We start from the raw sequence: 17,460 nt of genomic DNA, 5'->3' as shown, positions 1-17,460 counted from the left end.
CTAGCATCAGGAAAGGTTCCAATGAGTCGGCTCTTCACATTAGATGGCCAAAGTTATTTGAGTTTCAGCATCAGTCTTTCCAGTGAATATTCAGGGTTGATTTCCTTTAGGATTGACTGATTTGATGTCCTTGATTTCTTATAAACATAAATTTGTCTCCCTTTTTTCCTTTCTGTAGAGATGAGTAGGTTCATTTTAGGTAGGACCTTGATATGATTATTGAGATTATTCTGGGTAGAATGAGGCCTGATCTCTAAAGAAAGGAAGAAGGAGAGGATTTTTATGTTCAGTTACTGTGTATTTCTATATACGATCATTCATAACTCAGGTTTAAAATTAGCAGGATGAAAGGTCATCACAATAATCATATCAAGATTCACAGGATGTTTTCACTGGGGATTGGGCTCAGACTTTATATCCTTTTCATTGTATAGTTTTTAATTACTCTCAACAGCATTGAGAGATTCTGAGACTCAGGAATTATTACGATAGTTTTAAGGATGTGACTAAAACCATCCTATCTCTGTATAAAATGGAGGCAGACAAATGACTGAGCTTGGAGCCTCATTGCCTGTTTTTTCAGGGAACAGAGGCCAATAGCAGAGACTCAGAACATTTCTCCAAGGTCCTTTTACTGCTTTTGAGCCACTTAGGAATGAACTCGAAAGCTCCTTAGGACTTTTGCTCTTCTCCATTCTTCCTCTGCTCCTTGGGAAAAAATCTATAAAATTCCTTAATTATAGCACTTCAAACATCTAGTATTGACAAAATTCCTTATTGCTAGTATCAATGTCCAGGCGCCCCCCCCCCCCCTTTTTTGTGTGTGTGTGAAATGATGAGGGCTTGTAAAACAACTAAGGCCTTTGGAATTTACTGTTCATAATCTAAAAGCAGGTATGGAGGTGTAGTGAAAAGGTCAGGCTGGTTCCCATTTTGCATCAGGCAGCTTTATGACACAAAGTTCCGTGAGTTATTAGATGATGATAGCCTGCAGTATCCATTAAGATGATCTTTTTTAGTTTTGTAAAACACAAAGTCCAGTTAGAGTAGCTTATTTTATTAAAGAGGCCCCCAGCAAAAGGGGTGGTGAGACAAGTTGCCGGCATTATAGTTACAGTCGTTTTGCGTTTCCAGTAATTGATGTCCTTTGCTCAGTAGTGACACATTATTGAACTTTTAAGGATTCCTTTTAGATATCATATCAGCCCTGGAGAGGGATTAAAGCAATGAGAGTCTGCCGTGTTTTAATCATTCTTTCCTAGCTTTGATCAAAGCTTCCCCACTTTTAACAACTTTGACTTTAGCCCCTTCTGGTTTTTCCATATGTCACTAAGCCAGATCATTACAAGCATTCGTTTGGCCTACATTCCTTTAAAAGTTCTGTCAGTTGAAGTCAACGATATCCACTGAAAAGTAGCTTTCAGTGTCTACTGATATGACTGGGTAAAAAGAAAAATAGAGTTCCTGTCTGTCAAGGAAAGTTGTAAGGCCAACCCTGATAGATATAAAAGCACATCACCCCTTTGATGGTGAATTTTATGGCATGTGAATTATGTGTCAGTTTTTAAAAGGGCATAGACTTTGAAACCAAAAAAAACAACACATAAATAACATTTTCGAGGTTAATATAAATTATGAAATAGTTATAGGAAATTAATAATAGAATTTAGTAAGGATTATTAAGGGGCAATTTCTTTCTTTCTCGAAATTCACTGAAGAGAGTGAATTATGAGACCCATTGGCAGGGAGAACAGAGAGGCTTTGGAAAAAGTACAATCTGAGCTTTAAACATAACTGGCAAGAAACGTGGTAGATGATTACTTTGTGAAATGAGCCAGTGAGTTTGAGAGAAGTGGGGAATGAGTGGTACTGACGGATGCAGATTAAGAAGGCAAAGAAAATAAAAATCTGCAACATGTGTTTTTCTTCTGGGTTGTGCTGTTTTGTGAATATGTTGCTGCCCTTCTGCTAACTCTGCTTTGCTGACGGCCCTCGGAGTAGGTCATTGTTTGTCCACGCAAGGCCTGACTGTCAACCCACTCCTGTTCTCAGAGGCCTAGACAAGGCCTTGGTGTGGCTCTATGTGCTTCAGAGAAGACTTGTTCTTGTTCCTTAGAAAACCCCATTAGCAAATGGATGATGGGAAGTGGCCCATCAGCACAGATCCCTGGAGAAGCCTTAGTGGCAGAGTTTTTGGAGAAGCTTCGGTCTGAGAGCCCCTTGTAATTGAGCTGAAAGTGCCAGAGCTAAAGCTTGATCTTGTTTTATTTTCCACTGAAGAAGAGACCTGTTTGAAGAGAGACCAGTTTTAAGTAATCAAATGTTTTCAGTTCATTAGGGATGGTGTCCAGTCATTTTAAAGAATAACCAACTGATATTTCATTCTGTTACAATGTCATGCATGCTCAGTCCTGTCTGACTGTTTATCACCCCATGGACTTAGCTCACCAGGCTCCTCTGTCCATGGGATTTCCCAGGCAAGAAGACTGGAGTGGGTTGCCATTTCCTTCTCTAAGGGGTCTTCCTGACCCAGGGATTGTACTTGCATCTCTTGCATCTTCTGCATTGAAAGTGAAAATGAAAGTCCTCAGTCGTGTCCGCCTCTTTGCAATCCCATGGACCATAAAGTCCTTGGAATTCTCCAGGCCAGAATACTGGAGTGGGTAGACTTTCCCTACTCCAAGGAATCTTCCCAAGCCAGGGATCAAACCCAGGTCTTCCACAATGCAGGCAGATTCTTTACCAGCTGAGCCACAAGGGAAGCCCAGGAATACTGGAGTGGGTAGCCTATCACTTCTCCAGAGAATTTTCCCAACCCAGGAATCGAACCAGGCTCTCCTGCATTGCAGGCGAATTTTTTACCAACTGAGCTATGAGGGAAGCCCACCAGCTGAGCCACCAGTGAAACAAATCATACCTTCAATTTCTGGGAGAAGTAGAAGCCTCTAGACCCAGTGACATATTTAAGCACTGCATCTATTACAGATTGTAAGTTTAACATTATGAAGAGCCTGACTTATGTGTAATTTTCTTCTGTTGCGTTTTTTTTTTTGAATTTTGAATTACCAAGGGACCTCAAACCAGTTACCCAGCTCTACGTCAGTGTGGACGCTAGCACCAAAGACAGCCTGAAGAAAATCGACCGCCCGCTCTTCAGGGATTTCTGGCAAAGATTCCTTGATAGTTTAAAAGCCTTGGCTGCAAAGGTAAGAGTTATGACATCTTTAAAAAAAAAAAATGGAGAGGTTTTTCTTTTCTTTCTAAAAAAGACTAAAATCTACAACTTTTTTTTAAGACTTCCACTTTTATTATTCAATATATTTATTTATCGACTTCCTCTTAAGTTTCTAGCACTGTGCCTTATATATGTCTTTGATGTATTTAGAGAGAGGGATGCATACCCCCAAAGCTAATTAAACACAGTTAAGCTGCAGTACGTAGCAACCCTAGAATATGTTTAAATATGAAATTAGTTTTCCTGAATTTCTAGAACAAAATTACCTACCCAGTAAGGAACTCAACCCCAAAGCGTCCAAATTTGATGTCTTTTCCTGCAAACCTTCGCCCCTTCTTAAGTCTCCTTATTCTTTTCGACCTAAAGTACTGCTTCTTCTCCATTGGCCTGCTGTCAGTATTTGATATTTTCTGTTCTACCTTAAAAAAAAAATCAATTAAAAAAAAATTTTGGCTGTGCTGGCTCTTCATGTGTGCATGGACTCTCTTAATTGCTGTGTGCGGGCTCAGTTGCCCTGGGGCATATGGGATCTTAGTTCCCCTACCTGGGATCAAACCTGTGTCCTCTTCATTGGAATGCGGATTCTTAACCACTGGACCACCAGGGAAGTCCCTTGCTCTGCCTCTTCTTCTCTTGTAGTCATTTTCCCCTTTCTTGTTCTCTTTGCTTCTGCCCTGCAGTTCTTCATGTTCTACCCAGATCTGATATTGATGACCACTGTAGGAGCTTAAAAAATGGGTTTCTTATTCCTAGTGGGATTCAAGAATCTGCATTTTAAACATCTTGGGGGACTTTTGATGTGTAGCCGAAGATGGGAGTTGGTATCCCAGAAAACCTGCCCTTCCCTCTTTTGCCCTTCCTGCCCCATGGCTGTCTGGCTGCAGTGGACATTTCCAGGCTCGTCGTTCACCATCTTCCCCAGGAATGCTACACGTCTCTACTCATCTTGCCATTTCTGCAGGTGTGCCCAGCACTTTTCTTGAGAGCCCAGACTGTCCTTTCTTTCCACTTCTTTGACTTGCAGAAATTCTCTGCAACCTTCAGGTCTCAGCTTCCTTACTACCTCTGCTGTGAAGCTTTCTCCAGTTGCAGATAGCTGCCCCGTCTCCCTTCCTAAGTTTCATATCTGTAAATACACTTCATTTCCTCTATTTTATCCTAGCTTCCCTCTCCCGAACTGGATTCCTTACTCATATCTGAATTTTATCTAACATGGCACACTTTATGGTATTTGTGTGCTATGCTTAGTCATTCAATTGTGTCCGATTCTTTGTGACTCCAAAGGGCTATAACCTGCCAGGCTCCTCTGTCAATGGGGATTTCCCAGGCAAGAATACTGGAGTGGGTTGCCATGCCCTCCTCCAGGGGATCTTCCCAACCCAGGGATCAAACCCAGGTCTTCTGCATTGCAGGCAGATTCTTTACCATTTGAGCCACCAGGGTATTTGACAAATGTTTGTTAAAAGAGTGAATGAGACTCACCAGAGCTCTGTAGTGGTAAGAGGTACTGTATACATTTTCTTTATTTTTCAGCTGATCACATTCCATACTCACTCCTATCCCCCCTGCCCGATTTTATGCTTGAGAAATTAAATCAGTGCCTTTTTTGGTGATTAACACTGACATTATATAAGACATGAAAAATAGGCATTAGTTTCTGATCCATCTTGGATTATTTATAAAACCAGCAAGTCAACATCTGGCTTGGTTGCTAAAGTCTCTTTGGCTGTGAACTTTACCCTCAGGTGTATCCTCTTCTCTTGTTGCTAAGACAGGAACATGAAAATCAGAATGGGTTTAAATGGAAGTAAACAGCAGGGTTGGCAATATCAAACACATATGATACACACAGCTCTGCATAAAATAGATAACTAATAAGGGCCTGAATGGTCTAGTGGTTTTCCCTACTTTCTTCAATTTACGTCTGAATTTGGCAATAAGGAGTTCATGATCTGAGCCACAGTCAGCTCCTGGTCTTGTTTTTGCTGACTGTATAGAGCTTCTCCATCTTTGGCTGCAAAGAATATAATCAATCTGATTTCAGTGTTGACCATCTGGTGATGTCCATGTATAGAGTCTTCTCTTGTGTTGTTGGAAGAGGGTGTTTGTTATGACCAGTGCATTTTCTTGGCAAAATTCTATTAGCCTTTGCCCTGCTTCATTCCGTATTCCAAGGCCAAATTTGCCTGTTACTCGAGGTGTTTCTTGACTTCCTCCTTTTGCATTCCAGTCCCCTATAATGAAAAGGACATCTTTTTTGGGTGTTAGTTCTAAAAGGTCTTGTAGGTCATCATAGAACCATTCAACTTCAGCTTCAGCGTTACTGGTTGGGGCATAGACTTGGATTACTGTGATATTGAATGGTTTGCCTTGGAAACGAACAGAGATCATTCTGTCGTTTTTGAGATTGCATCCAAGTACTGCATTTCGGACTCTTTTGTTGACCATGATGGCTACTCCATTTCTTCAGAGGGATTCCTGCCCGCAGTAGTAGATATAATGGTCATCTGAGTTAAATTTACCCATTCCAGTCCATTTTAGTTCTCTGATTCCTAGAATGTCGACATTCACTCTTGCCATCTCTTGTTTGACCACTTCCAATTTGCCTTGATTCATGGACCTGACATTCCAGGTTCCTAAATCAAATCCCTTATGATTATACAGTAGAAATGAGAAATAGATTTAAGGGCCTAGATCTGATAGATAGAGTGCCTGATGAACTATGGAATGAGGTTCGTGACATTGTACAGGAGACAGGGATCAAGACCATCCCCATGGAAGAGAAATGCAAAAAAGCAAAATGGCTGTCTGGGGAGGCCTTACAAATAGCTGTGAAAAGAAGAGAAGCGAAAAGCAAAGGAGAAAAGGAAGGATATAAGCATCTGAATGCAGAGTTCCAAAGAATAGCAAGAGATAAGAAAGCCTTCTTCAGCGATCAATGCAAAGAAATAGAGGAAAACAACACAATGGGAAAGACTAGAGATCTCTTCAAGAAAATTAGAGATACAAAGGGAACATTTCATGCAAAGATGGGCTTGATAAAGGACAGAAATGGTATGGACCTAACCGAAGCGGAAGATATTAAGAAGAGATGGCAAGAATACACAGAGGAACTGTACAAAAAAGATCTTCACGACCCAGATAATCACGATGGTGTGATCACTGACCTAGAGCCAGACATGCTGGACTGTGAAGTCAAGTGGGCCTTAGAAAGCATCACTACGAACAAAGCTAGTGGAGGTGATGGAATTCCAGTTGAGCTATTCCAAATCCTGAAAGATGATGCTGTGAAAGTGCTGCACTCAATATGCCAGCAAATTTGGAAAACTCAGCAGTGGGCACAGGACTGGAAAAGGTCAGTTTTCATTCCAATCCCAAAGAAAGGCAATGCCAAAGAATGCTCAAACTACTGCACAACTGCACTCATCTCACACGCTAGTAAAGTAATGCTCAGTAAAGCCAGGCTTCAGCGATACGTGAACCATGAACTTCCTGATGTTCAAGCTGGTTTTAGAAAAGGCAGAGGAACCAGAGATCAAATTGCCAACATCTGCTGGATCATCGAAAAAGCAAGAGAGTTCCAGAAAAACATCTATTTCTACTTTATTGACTATGCCAAAGCCTTTGACTGTGTGGATCACAATAAACTGGAAAATTCTGAAAGTGATAGGAATACCAGGGAAGACCACCTGATCTGCCTCTTGAGAGGTTTGTATGCAGGTCAGGAAGCAATAGTTAGAACTGGACATGGAACAACAGACTGGCTCCAAATAGGAAAAGGAGTACGTCAAGGCTGTATATTGTCACCCTGCTTATTTACTTATATGCAGAGTACATCATAAGAAACGCTGAACTGGAAGAAACACAAGCTGGAATCAAGATTGCTGGGAGAAATCTCAATAACCTCAGATATGCAGATGACACCACCCTTATGGCAGAAAGTGAAGAGGAACTCAAAAGCCTCTTGATGAAAGTGAAAGCGGAGAGTGAAAAAGTTGGCTTAAAGCTCAACATTCAGAAAACGAAGATCATGGCATCCGGTCCCACCACTTCATGGGAAATAAGATGGGGAAGCAGTGGAAACAGTGTCAGATTTTATTTTTTTGGGCTCCAAAATCACTACAGATGGTGATTGCAGCCATGAAATTAAAAGACGCTTACTCCTTGGAAGGCAAGTTATGACCAACCTAGATAGCATATTCAAAAGCAGAGACATTACTTTGCCAACAAAAGTCCGTCTAGTCAAGGCTGTGGTTTTTCCAGTGGTTACGTATGGATGTGAGAGTTGGACTGTGAAGAAAGCTGAGCACCGAAGAATTGATGCTTTTGAACTGTGGTGTTCGAGAAGACTCTTGAGAGTCCCTTGGACTTCAAGGAGATCCAACCAGTCCATTCTGAAGGAGATCAGCCCTGGGATTTCTTTGGAAGGAATGATGTTAAAGCTGAAACTCCAGTACTTTGGCCACCTCATGCGAAGAGTTGACTCATTGGAAAAGACTCTGATGCTGGGAGGGATTGGGGGCAGGAGGAGAAGGGGACGACAGAGGATGAGATGGCTGGATGGCATCACTGACTCGATGGACGTGAGTCTGGGTGAACTCCGGGAGTTGGTGATGGACAGGGAGGCCTGGTGTGCTGCGATTCATGGGGTGGCAAAGAGTCGGACACGACTGAGCGACTGAACTGAACTGAATAAGGGCCTACTGTATAGTGTAAGGAACTACTCAGTGTTCTGTATGGCCTAAATGCAAAAAGAATCTGAAAAAGAGTGGAATGTTTATATGTATAACTACCTGAACTACTTTGCTGTACACCTGAAACTAACACAGCATTGTAAGTCAACCATACTCCAATAAAAATGAAAAAAATATCAAACACATATGAGATTGTTATCCAGGCCTATCTGAGTCAGAGTGTGGAAGATGACAAGTAGGCATTAGCAGACTGGCTCAGTAGTCTCCTTTTTTCCTTTTGGCCAAAAGTTTCCGCAAATGCATTCTTTAATTATTTGTTGACATATCCTGATTTACAGTGTTGTGCTCATTTCTGCAGTGCAGCGAAGTGACTCAGTTATATATCTATATATTTAATATTCTTTTCCATTATGACTTATCCTGGGAGATTGGGTATAGTTCCCTGTGCTATACAGTAGGCCCTGTTGTTTATCCACTCTAAATGTCATAGTTTGCCTCTACTGACCCCAGATTCCCAATCCATCCCTCTCTCCCTCACCTCCTTGGCAACTACATGTCTGTTCTCCATGAGTCTTGATTCTGTTTTGTAGAAAGGTTCATTCGTGTCCTATTTTAGATTCCACATGTCAGTGATATCATAAGGTATTTGTCTGTTTCTGACTGACTTTCCTTAGTAAGACAGTTGTATCTACATTGCTGCAAACAGCATTGTTTCATTCTTTTTAATGACTGAGTGGTATTCCATAGTATATACGTTCCACATCTTTTGGAAGAACGTGAAGATGTCTTTGACCCAGTATGGAAATTTAGCAAAAATACAGAAGGCAACTCCTGCTTCAAAGCAGCGCAAAATGAATTCTTATCTTGAAGTTACAAGCCTTTGAATGTCCAGTTCAATTGTAAGTAGTCTAGATTGACTCATGGTTAGCCATGTAGTAACTTAAAGTTCTACAATATTTTCTAACCCATGAGCTTCTTACATATAACGTCATATTTGTGTCCATGTCACTCTAGTTGGAAAAGTTTCTTGGGCTGTTTAAACTAGCTGCCTGCAGTTTCGGGTGATTGCTGTCTAAGCGCCTTGTGGCGCTCAGTTTATGTTCCTCATTCTTCCATTGTTTACACTGTCATTTAGAAAAGATCTGTGGCAGGAAGCTGCTGCCAGAACAACAAGGCTTAACTCAAGCTGTGCTGTTTCCTTTTGAATATCTGATATGATGGTACATTAGATAAGTATTAAGAAAATTCGACTTTACTGCTGTTTAATACTAGAAAATAAGACATTTATGTTGTGGCTATACTTTTTCACTAGGGCCAAATGTATGATTATTATAATCACATATCATTTGAGTTTTTAAATGAAAACTTTATAATAAAAGTGATGCTTTAGTTAGAACACCCATAGTATTATCTCCTGTTACTTGTTTGAGCATTTAATATACCTGAGCAAGGAAAAGCATTTGAACAATTTCTTAAACTTTATAAACAGAAATCTGATTTTTCCCAAGTTTTTCAGCCTATGTGTGAGCTTGTACCACCCAAAGTAGAAGGTAGCATATTTTGTTTTATTACTCTTGGCAAGTATAATGTTTATATTTCAAGATTTTTATCCTTTGTCAAAATGTTCCTTTTCAAATATGAGGGGAGAAATATATTGGTATTTGATTATGTAGGGCTAAAAAGCAATTTCGTCAAGATAACACAGCATAAAATGTGTTAGCTTCAGTTTCTGGACACGGCAGCTACTCGTCAAGGTCTTTTTTTTTTTTAAAAAGAGAAATTCATTTTGTGCAAGACAGCACTGCTTACCTTTGGCAGTAGACCGTTCATCAGCAGTGTGACCACTTGTCTTTCTGCTGGTCCATTATTATGCCAAGCTGAAGATCCAGTAGGAAATGAAAGTAATTCATCTTTCCCCATGTTTGAGTAATAATATTGATATTCTTGAAACCTCATGTTTGAAAGACAGAAATAATTCTCCTTATTACACATTCTTGGATGTTCAAAATGAACATTAGTTCAACGGATATGAGTATGCATTGAGCTGATGTTCTTGGAGTAATGTCTTGCTGTTAAGAAGGGCTTGTGCGTGCTTGCTTAGTCACTCAGTCGTGTCCAACTCTTTGCGACCCCGTGGACTGAGCCAGGCTCCTCTATCCATGTGGATTGTCCAGGCAAGAATACTGGAGTGGATTGCCATGCCCTCCTCCAGGGGATCTTCCTAACCCAGGGATCAAATCCAGGTCTCCCGCATTGCTGGCGGATTTTTTATGTCTGAGCTACCAGGGAAACTGTACATTAATGAGATGGTTGTGTATCTAATATTTAAATAAACTGAAGTATTCATGTGGCCTACAACTGGCAGATTTAAAAAAAACAAACATTTAATATTTGTCCTTATCTGATTATAAAAATATTACATTTTGATTATAGAAAGGTAGGGGAAGTAAAGAGAAAAGAAGTTACCCATAATTCCAGGACTTTGAGACAACTACCACTGACGTTGTGAAGTAGTTCTTCTATTCATCCTTAGGGGGAGGGTGTTTTTTTTGCCTTTATGATTCAATTTTGTATGTTGCTCTTTGTTGTTAACACTGGGTCATGAGCATTTTTCCACTCTAATAAAAATTCTCTTTGACCTTCAGGTTAAAGCCAGTATAGTTTTTCATCAGTAACAGTGTGAAATAGTAGAAAATATATATATATTGGTCTCTGCCCTAGTTCCTGGCACAGAGCTCCTAAAGCCCTTGTAGTTTTCTAAGTGATAAGAGCACTAGAAGCATCTTTTGTTGTCATAAGACAACTTTAGGTGGGCTCCTGGATGGATCCTGCTTGAGGGCTGGTCAGCAGGGTGACTAAACCATAATTAGAAGCTTGGAATTATCAGCACGTCCCCCACACACACACACACACACACACACACACACGTATGGAGAAGGGCTAGAAGTGAAGTTAATGATTGATCGTGCCTACAAGAAGCAGCCTCTATAAAAATCCCACTTGGGGGGATTTGGGAAGCTTCCAGGTTGGTGAACACAACCACATATCTGGAGGGTGATGTCCCCGTCTCCATGGGGACAGAAGTGCCTGTGCTCAGGACCCTCCCAAGACCATGCGTTATGTGTCTGTTCATCTGTACCATTTAATACACTGGTGAATGTAGGTCAGTGTTTCCCTGAGTTCTCCGAGCTGCTCTAGCAGATTAATCAAACCAGAGGAGGGGCCCCTGGGAACCCTTGATTTACAGCCCATCAGCCAGGAGCACAGGTGACGGCCTAGACTTGGGACTGGCCTCTGAAGTAGGTATAATGTCAAAAGTGGGTTAATTGGTGGGACACCTGGCTCATGTTGCAGAGAATAATTTGGTGGGGGAAAATCCCTCACACATGTGACCAGAAGTGTCAAAAGTGATGTGTTGTGTGTGAATGGTAAAGTAAAATGGTAAAAAACCCAGGGGAGGGAAGCCTGGGTTTTCCCCTCCTTGCTCAGCTTCCTGCTTGTTGGCCCATATCAGGGTCTCACCAGAGTGGGTTCCAGCCTGCTCCTTCATATCGTGGGGCCTGAGTGTTCATCAGGTTCCTGTCCTGAGCACACCTGGGAGGGAGCCTTGTGTCTCTGCTGTTCTCCAGTTGCAACAGAAACATTTTGTTACTTTCTAACATTTCTAAAGTCAGATGTAGCTAGAGATGGCATGTCATATTCAGTTGGTAGCATTGTTACTTTCATAGAGGAGAGACATAAAATAATGGTATATAAAATAATTGTATGTCTTTCAATGTAGAATATCTTGTATGTGTGAGTCACTCAGTTGTGTCCGACTGTTTATGGCCCCCGGACTGTAACCTGCCAGGCTCCTCTGTCCATGGGATTCTCCAGGCAAGAATAGTGGAGTGGTTTGCCATTTCCTTCTCCAGGGGATCTTCCCAACCCATGGATCGAACCTGGGTCTCCTGCATTGCAGGCAGATTCTTTACCATCTGACCCACCAGTTAAATAGCGTTCTTCTTCCCTCCTTCCTTTTTGGAATAAACTAATCTCTTCTCTATCATTCTGACTAATTGCCCTGCTTGTTGACCTCTTTGGTTTATTTCTGCCTCCCATCATTGATGCCAAAGTCTTCTCTTGAACTTTAGTCCATCTGGCTGTAGCTGGATATCTGTTCTTATTATTATCTTTTCTTAGACTTTGTTTTGCCTTTTACATTTATCTAACCTGCATGTATCCTCTCTGTATTGTTGATCCCATCCAGCCTGGATTTAGTGTCGTTTCACCCTCTTCTGCTTGGCTAAGAGGGTATCCTGGTTTTAGCCACTCTAGAGATCAGACCCAGAGAAGGCAATGGCACCCCACTCCAGTACTCTTGCCTGGAAAATCACATGGACGGAGGAGCCTGGTAGGCTGCAGTCCATGGGGTCGCTAAGAATCGGACACGACTGAGTGACTTCACTTTCACTTTTCACTTTCATGCATTGGAGAAGGAAATGGCAACCCACCCCAGTGTTCTTGCCTGGAGAATCCCAGGGACGGGGGAGCCTGGTGGGCTGCCGTCTATGGGGTCGCACAGAGTCGGACACGACTGAAGCGACTTAGCAGCAGCAGCAGCAGCAGAGATCAGACCAAGACTGCTGACCTTGATCTCTCCAGTTGTTGTTTTTGTTGTTCTCTACTGGCTAAGTTATGTCCGGCTCTTTTGTGACTCTATGTAGCTTCCAGGCTCCTCTGTCCATGGGATTTCCCAGGCAAAAATACTGGAGTGGGTTGCCATTTCTTCCGCCAGGGGATCTTCCCAACCCAGGCATTGAAATCGAGGCTCCTACCATGTCTCCTTCATTGCAGGCAGATTCTTTACCACTGAAAGTGAAAGTGAAGGTTGCTCAGTCATGTCCGACTCTTTGCGACCCCATGGACTAAACAGTCCATGAAACTCTCCAGGCCAGAATACTAGAGTGGGTTGCCTTTCCGTTCTCCAGGCGATCTTCCCAACCCGGGAATCGAACCCAGGTCTCCCACATTGCAGGTGGACTCTTTACCAGCTGAGCCACAAGGAAATCCCTTTACCACTGAGCCCATGGGGAAATCTGCAAACTGTTGGCTCTTCCCAGTCCTAGGAAATTCCCTAGTGAGTAGAGAATAGATTTTCTCCAAAGCTGACTTCTGCATAAGCTTACTACGGAAAGATGAGCATGTTGCATCTTAGGTTCATGTTGAGGCATCAGGTGATGTCTTGTAGCTAAGTAGATAGTTGCTTCCATGACTTGGAGACTCAGAGGAATGTTGGAGTGTGAATATGTAGATTTAGAAGTCATCTCTGTAGCAGTAGATTGCAAGTGAAGGCAAGAAAGTGGGTGGAATTATCTAAGAAATGTCTAGAGAAGGCCAAAGAAGGAGCCTTAGGGAAGACAAATTTTGAAGCTTTCAAGATGAGGAGCGTATGTAGAGAGTGAGTCTGGTGTGGTATGTAGTTTGGTAACAGTGTTTTTACAATCCCATGCAAGTATGGTGAATTACATACAATTCAAAGAAACTGAGTTTTCATGAAGTTACTGAGGGACGGTTAAGGGGTAGTGAAAAAGAAACTTGGTTTACCAGTTGACCTCTTAACGACTGTGTCAAAGTGGAATATAGTGTTTTGCGTAGAAGCTATTGTGTAGTGGGTTGAGTGGAAGGATGGAAGTTGGAAGAGTGAACAATAGATATTAATGTGATGAATAGTAACTTTCTGAACCCAGAGCGATAATATTGTTTAATGAAGAAATTAAAGGCATTTCCTTTTATCAGGTTAAAATTAGTTAAGCATATCTACTAAAAACAAGTTAGAAAATAAATATCCCCATAATGAAGAAAATAAGATGACGTGTATGCCACCAGAATTCAAAGACAAAAACACTATTACTATGATGCTATTTCTCTTTCAGAATTTTAATTCATGTGTATGTGTATGTCTTACTTATAAAATGAGATTGTTACATATTTTTGCAACTGTACTTTTTTATTTAATGTATCTTGAAAACTCTGTCATCTTCTATCACCATAGATTAATTTTGCCTGTTCTTGAACTTTTGTTTCTGATTTGACTATTTTTAGAACTTTATACAAATAGAACCATTTATGTTTTATTCTGTGTCTTTTTCTCTCCTCGGTATCATGTTCGAGGCATCTCTGTGATATTATAGGTCACGGTTCATCCATTTTTACTGCCTACAGAATATGACTGTACAACAGATTTTTTAGTGTCTCTGCCTTTGGTGAACATGTGAGTTGTTTTATGGTTTTGACTATTATGATAATTTTGGGGGACATTCTTATATATATCTAAATATATGTGCATTTCTGTTGGGTAAATGTGTAGGCCAGATTTGTTAGATTACAGGATAAGTGTGTGTCCCACTTTAGTAGGTGTTGCCAGTTTTCCAAATTAACTATGCCAATTTATACTTCCCCCAGCAGTGTATGAGAGGGTCAGTTGTTCTGCGCTCTCTGACCTCCTCCCCGCTTTTTAAAAGGTAGCCATCATTGTTGTTGAGTGATATTTCTCTGTAGATTTAGTTTGCATTTCCCCAGTGTGTATCTTTCATGGTTTTACAGATGCTACCTGGTTGTTTGGCCATCCTTTTTATGTGAATTATGTGTTCAGTTCTTTTGTTCCTTATTTATTTGGATTCTTGATCATTTTTTATTGACTTGTAAATTTTCTAAAATATGTTCTGGATACAAGAGCTTTGTCAGTTATGTTTGCTCAAGGTATCTTCTAGTCTGTCTTTGTGTTTTTCCTCTTAATGATATCTTTTGGTAAGCAGAAGTTCTTCACTTTAACACGGCCCAGTTTATCAATTTGTTGAAGTTTCATGGTTAGTGGTTTTCATGTCCTATTTATGAAATCTTTGTCTACCCCAAGGTCATGAAGATATTTGCTAATTTTTTTAGTAAGAGCTTTATTAGTTTTTCTTTCACATTTGGAACTATGAATCATCTCAAATTAATCTTTTTAGGATAATTTGTGGAGGGTTTATTTACTAAGGGCTTAATTATGCAAGTGTGTGGGAGGAATAGGGGGACCAAGGGGAGAGTGCCAAGAATCCTGGGGCCAGCAGCACCAGAGCATTACCATCCCAGGAGTCAAAGGGACAAGGCGGAGGAGAGGTTACTGCAGCCTGGGAGGAGGGAAGAGTACTGTAGAGCAGGTCATCTGGAGAAGGTAGTGATGTTTTGTCCCGGACCACAGCCACAGCCACAGCCTTGCAAGGAGAGAAGAGGCCCTTTCTCCTCCCTTCTCAACTGATGCTCCCATTGGCCAGAGCCCAAAGGAAGGACTAGGTAGGCTGGGAGGGAACTGGTCCCTCTTGAGGGGGATTACCTGATCTGGGGAGGCCTCTCTAGACCAAAGTACAGCCCAGAGGAAGGAGTAAGTAGTTTTGTAGTAGAGCACAGCCCTGTGCAGCCCTTAGCATACAACTGTTGCTATACACCATCACCCTGTATGCCGTTACTAGGCAGAGGTTACCACGGAACCATTAGTGGTCCTGCTTAGCCATTGGTCGGCGCCCAATAGGCCCCGCCCCCAAGCAACCAACTATCAAGGAGCCACTGTTAGTGGGCTATTCAGCCAGAGGTCAGAGGAGTGGTGGTCCTCAGGCAGAGAGTTAGATAAGAGGCGAATCCCAGCCTTCTCCCTGGGGTCCTCCAGCTCACCCGGCCTTGGGTCAGTGGATGAGCTGGGGGCCCAGGAAACAGGCTGGGAGCTGTGTCCTGCAGGGCTCCAGAGCCCTTGCCAAGGCCACCCAACTGGCCAGACCCAGGCCTTGAGGTGGTGGTGACTCTCTCCCCCATCCCCGTCTCTGTGACCTCATGGCAGTGGCCATCTTCATAGGATGCAGTGTGTGTGACTTGGCCCCCCTGTTCAGGCGACCTGAGGAACCTGGGGGCCAGTTGGGTCCTGGGTGCCTGGATCCCTCAGTGTTGACAGCTGGACCTCAGCGAGTAAAGGTTGTGGCTTTGGGACCTGGCGCTTTCTTGTCAGAACAGAGAATGACATTCCTTTGGTGGAATATACAGGAACATCGTAAGCTGACCATGACCAAGCCTGACCTCAAGAACAAAGGATCTGATACCTAGACTTACAACAACTAACCATGGCCCTCTCCCACCTTTGCTAGAAATGGGCTTTGCTGAGAGCTTTGGGGGAGTTTGGGCCTTTTTAAGGCATAAGCCCGCCTCTCCTTGCAGGGCCCTCTATAAACCTTTTTCCTTTTTCTGCTCCAAACTCTGACATTTTGGTATTGTTTGGCCCCACTGTGCGATGGGCACGTGGACTTGCCTTTTGACAACAGTTGGGGTCACTGCTTGGACACTGCAGGTATGAACTCAGTCTCCCAAGCCTACGTGCTGGTTATTGCAGGCCCCTCCCCACCGAAGAGCGGTCACGACTGAAGAGTCTCCTCCTGTCCCCATGGTGCAAGGTCAGGGTAGGGGCTCCCACAAAACCACCCATGATGCTGGGGGCAGGGAGGGTGCTGGATTCTCTTTTCCTATTGGAGCAACCAGAGACTCAGGAAGTGGTGCTGCCCTGGCCTGAGGAGGGGCGGTGTGGTCAATGCGCTGCTGTTTCTCCTACCTTCCATCGCAGTCTGTCATGGTCGCCGTGGTGCTGGATGTGCTTCAGCCTCACCTTCCCCATTCCAGAATGCTCTCCGTGGTGTCTTGTTTTTGAAGAGTTGTTAGTCGTCTTCTGAGAGGGACAGAGGTCAGGAACAGTCTGTGTCACCCTCTTGGTGATGTCACTCTCAAATATATTTTTATATATGGTATGAGATAGCAAGTTGGGGTTAATTTAAAACTTTGAAATTGGTTCTGTATGTCCATCTTCTAGCTTTTTCCTTCAAGATCTAGTCCTCTTGCCCTCTGTGAATTCTGCCCTTAGTGACGTGCTTAGAAAGTCCTCCCCAATCTGTCCTGGGTTATAAAAATATTTATGTGTGTTTTCCTGCTCTTTCATGGCCTGAGTTTAAAAATCTTGACTCTTTAATCCAATTGGGATACAATTTCATATTTACTTTTATTTAGTCACCTGGTATCATTTATCGAATTATTTATTTCTCATGCACTGATTTGATAAGCTTATTGTATCTTGAAACTTATATCGGTGCCAGTTCATTCCAAGGAGACGCTGTATGTATGGATTTTGACCTTTCTTTCCCCATTAGCAGTGTGTCACAGACATTTTCCCACAGCAGTACATGTAACACTTCAGCACCATTCTTCTTGTCTGGGTGATATCTCATTCTGTGCATCGCATAATTTAATTTGCAGGTCTTGTCTTTGGCTTCTTTCCCTGTCTCCTCCCCCTCCCTGTCCCCAGTCTGTATCCAGCACTTACATGCCAGCCATGCCTTGTGCTATCTTGTAAAAGGCCATCAGAGTGCTTGCATGGTAGGTTGTGACTGCTTAGTAAATTGTCTTTCTTCTTGCGAACTGAAAGGTCCCTCAGACAAGGCACGGTGTATGTCATGTCATTTTTGCTCATTGTCATTTTCC

At 42.3% G+C, this 17,460-nt stretch overlaps 1 protein-coding gene across 5 annotated transcripts in view; it reads left to right on the top strand.

The window, feature by feature from the left end:
• The window catches only part of LOC102274921 (S-adenosyl-L-methionine-dependent tRNA 4-demethylwyosine synthase TYW1), a 148,277-nt gene that overhangs the window by 72,480 nt on the left and 58,337 nt on the right, over positions 1–17,460 (top strand). For all 5 annotated transcript variants that reach the window (XM_070362110.1, XM_005889876.3, XM_070362111.1 and 2 more), the window contains one exon: positions 3,071–3,206. In XM_070362110.1, coding sequence (XP_070218211.1) covers positions 3,071–3,206 — 136 coding nt within the window. The remainder of the gene's footprint in view (positions 1–3,070; positions 3,207–17,460) is intronic.

This window comes from Bos mutus, chromosome 25, assembly GCF_027580195.1.
Source record: "Bos mutus isolate GX-2022 chromosome 25, NWIPB_WYAK_1.1, whole genome shotgun sequence".
NCBI lineage: Eukaryota > Metazoa > Chordata > Mammalia > Artiodactyla > Bovidae > Bos > Bos mutus.
The sequence above is the reverse complement of the archived record's forward strand: the minus strand, read 5'-3'. Positions and strand labels throughout refer to the sequence as shown.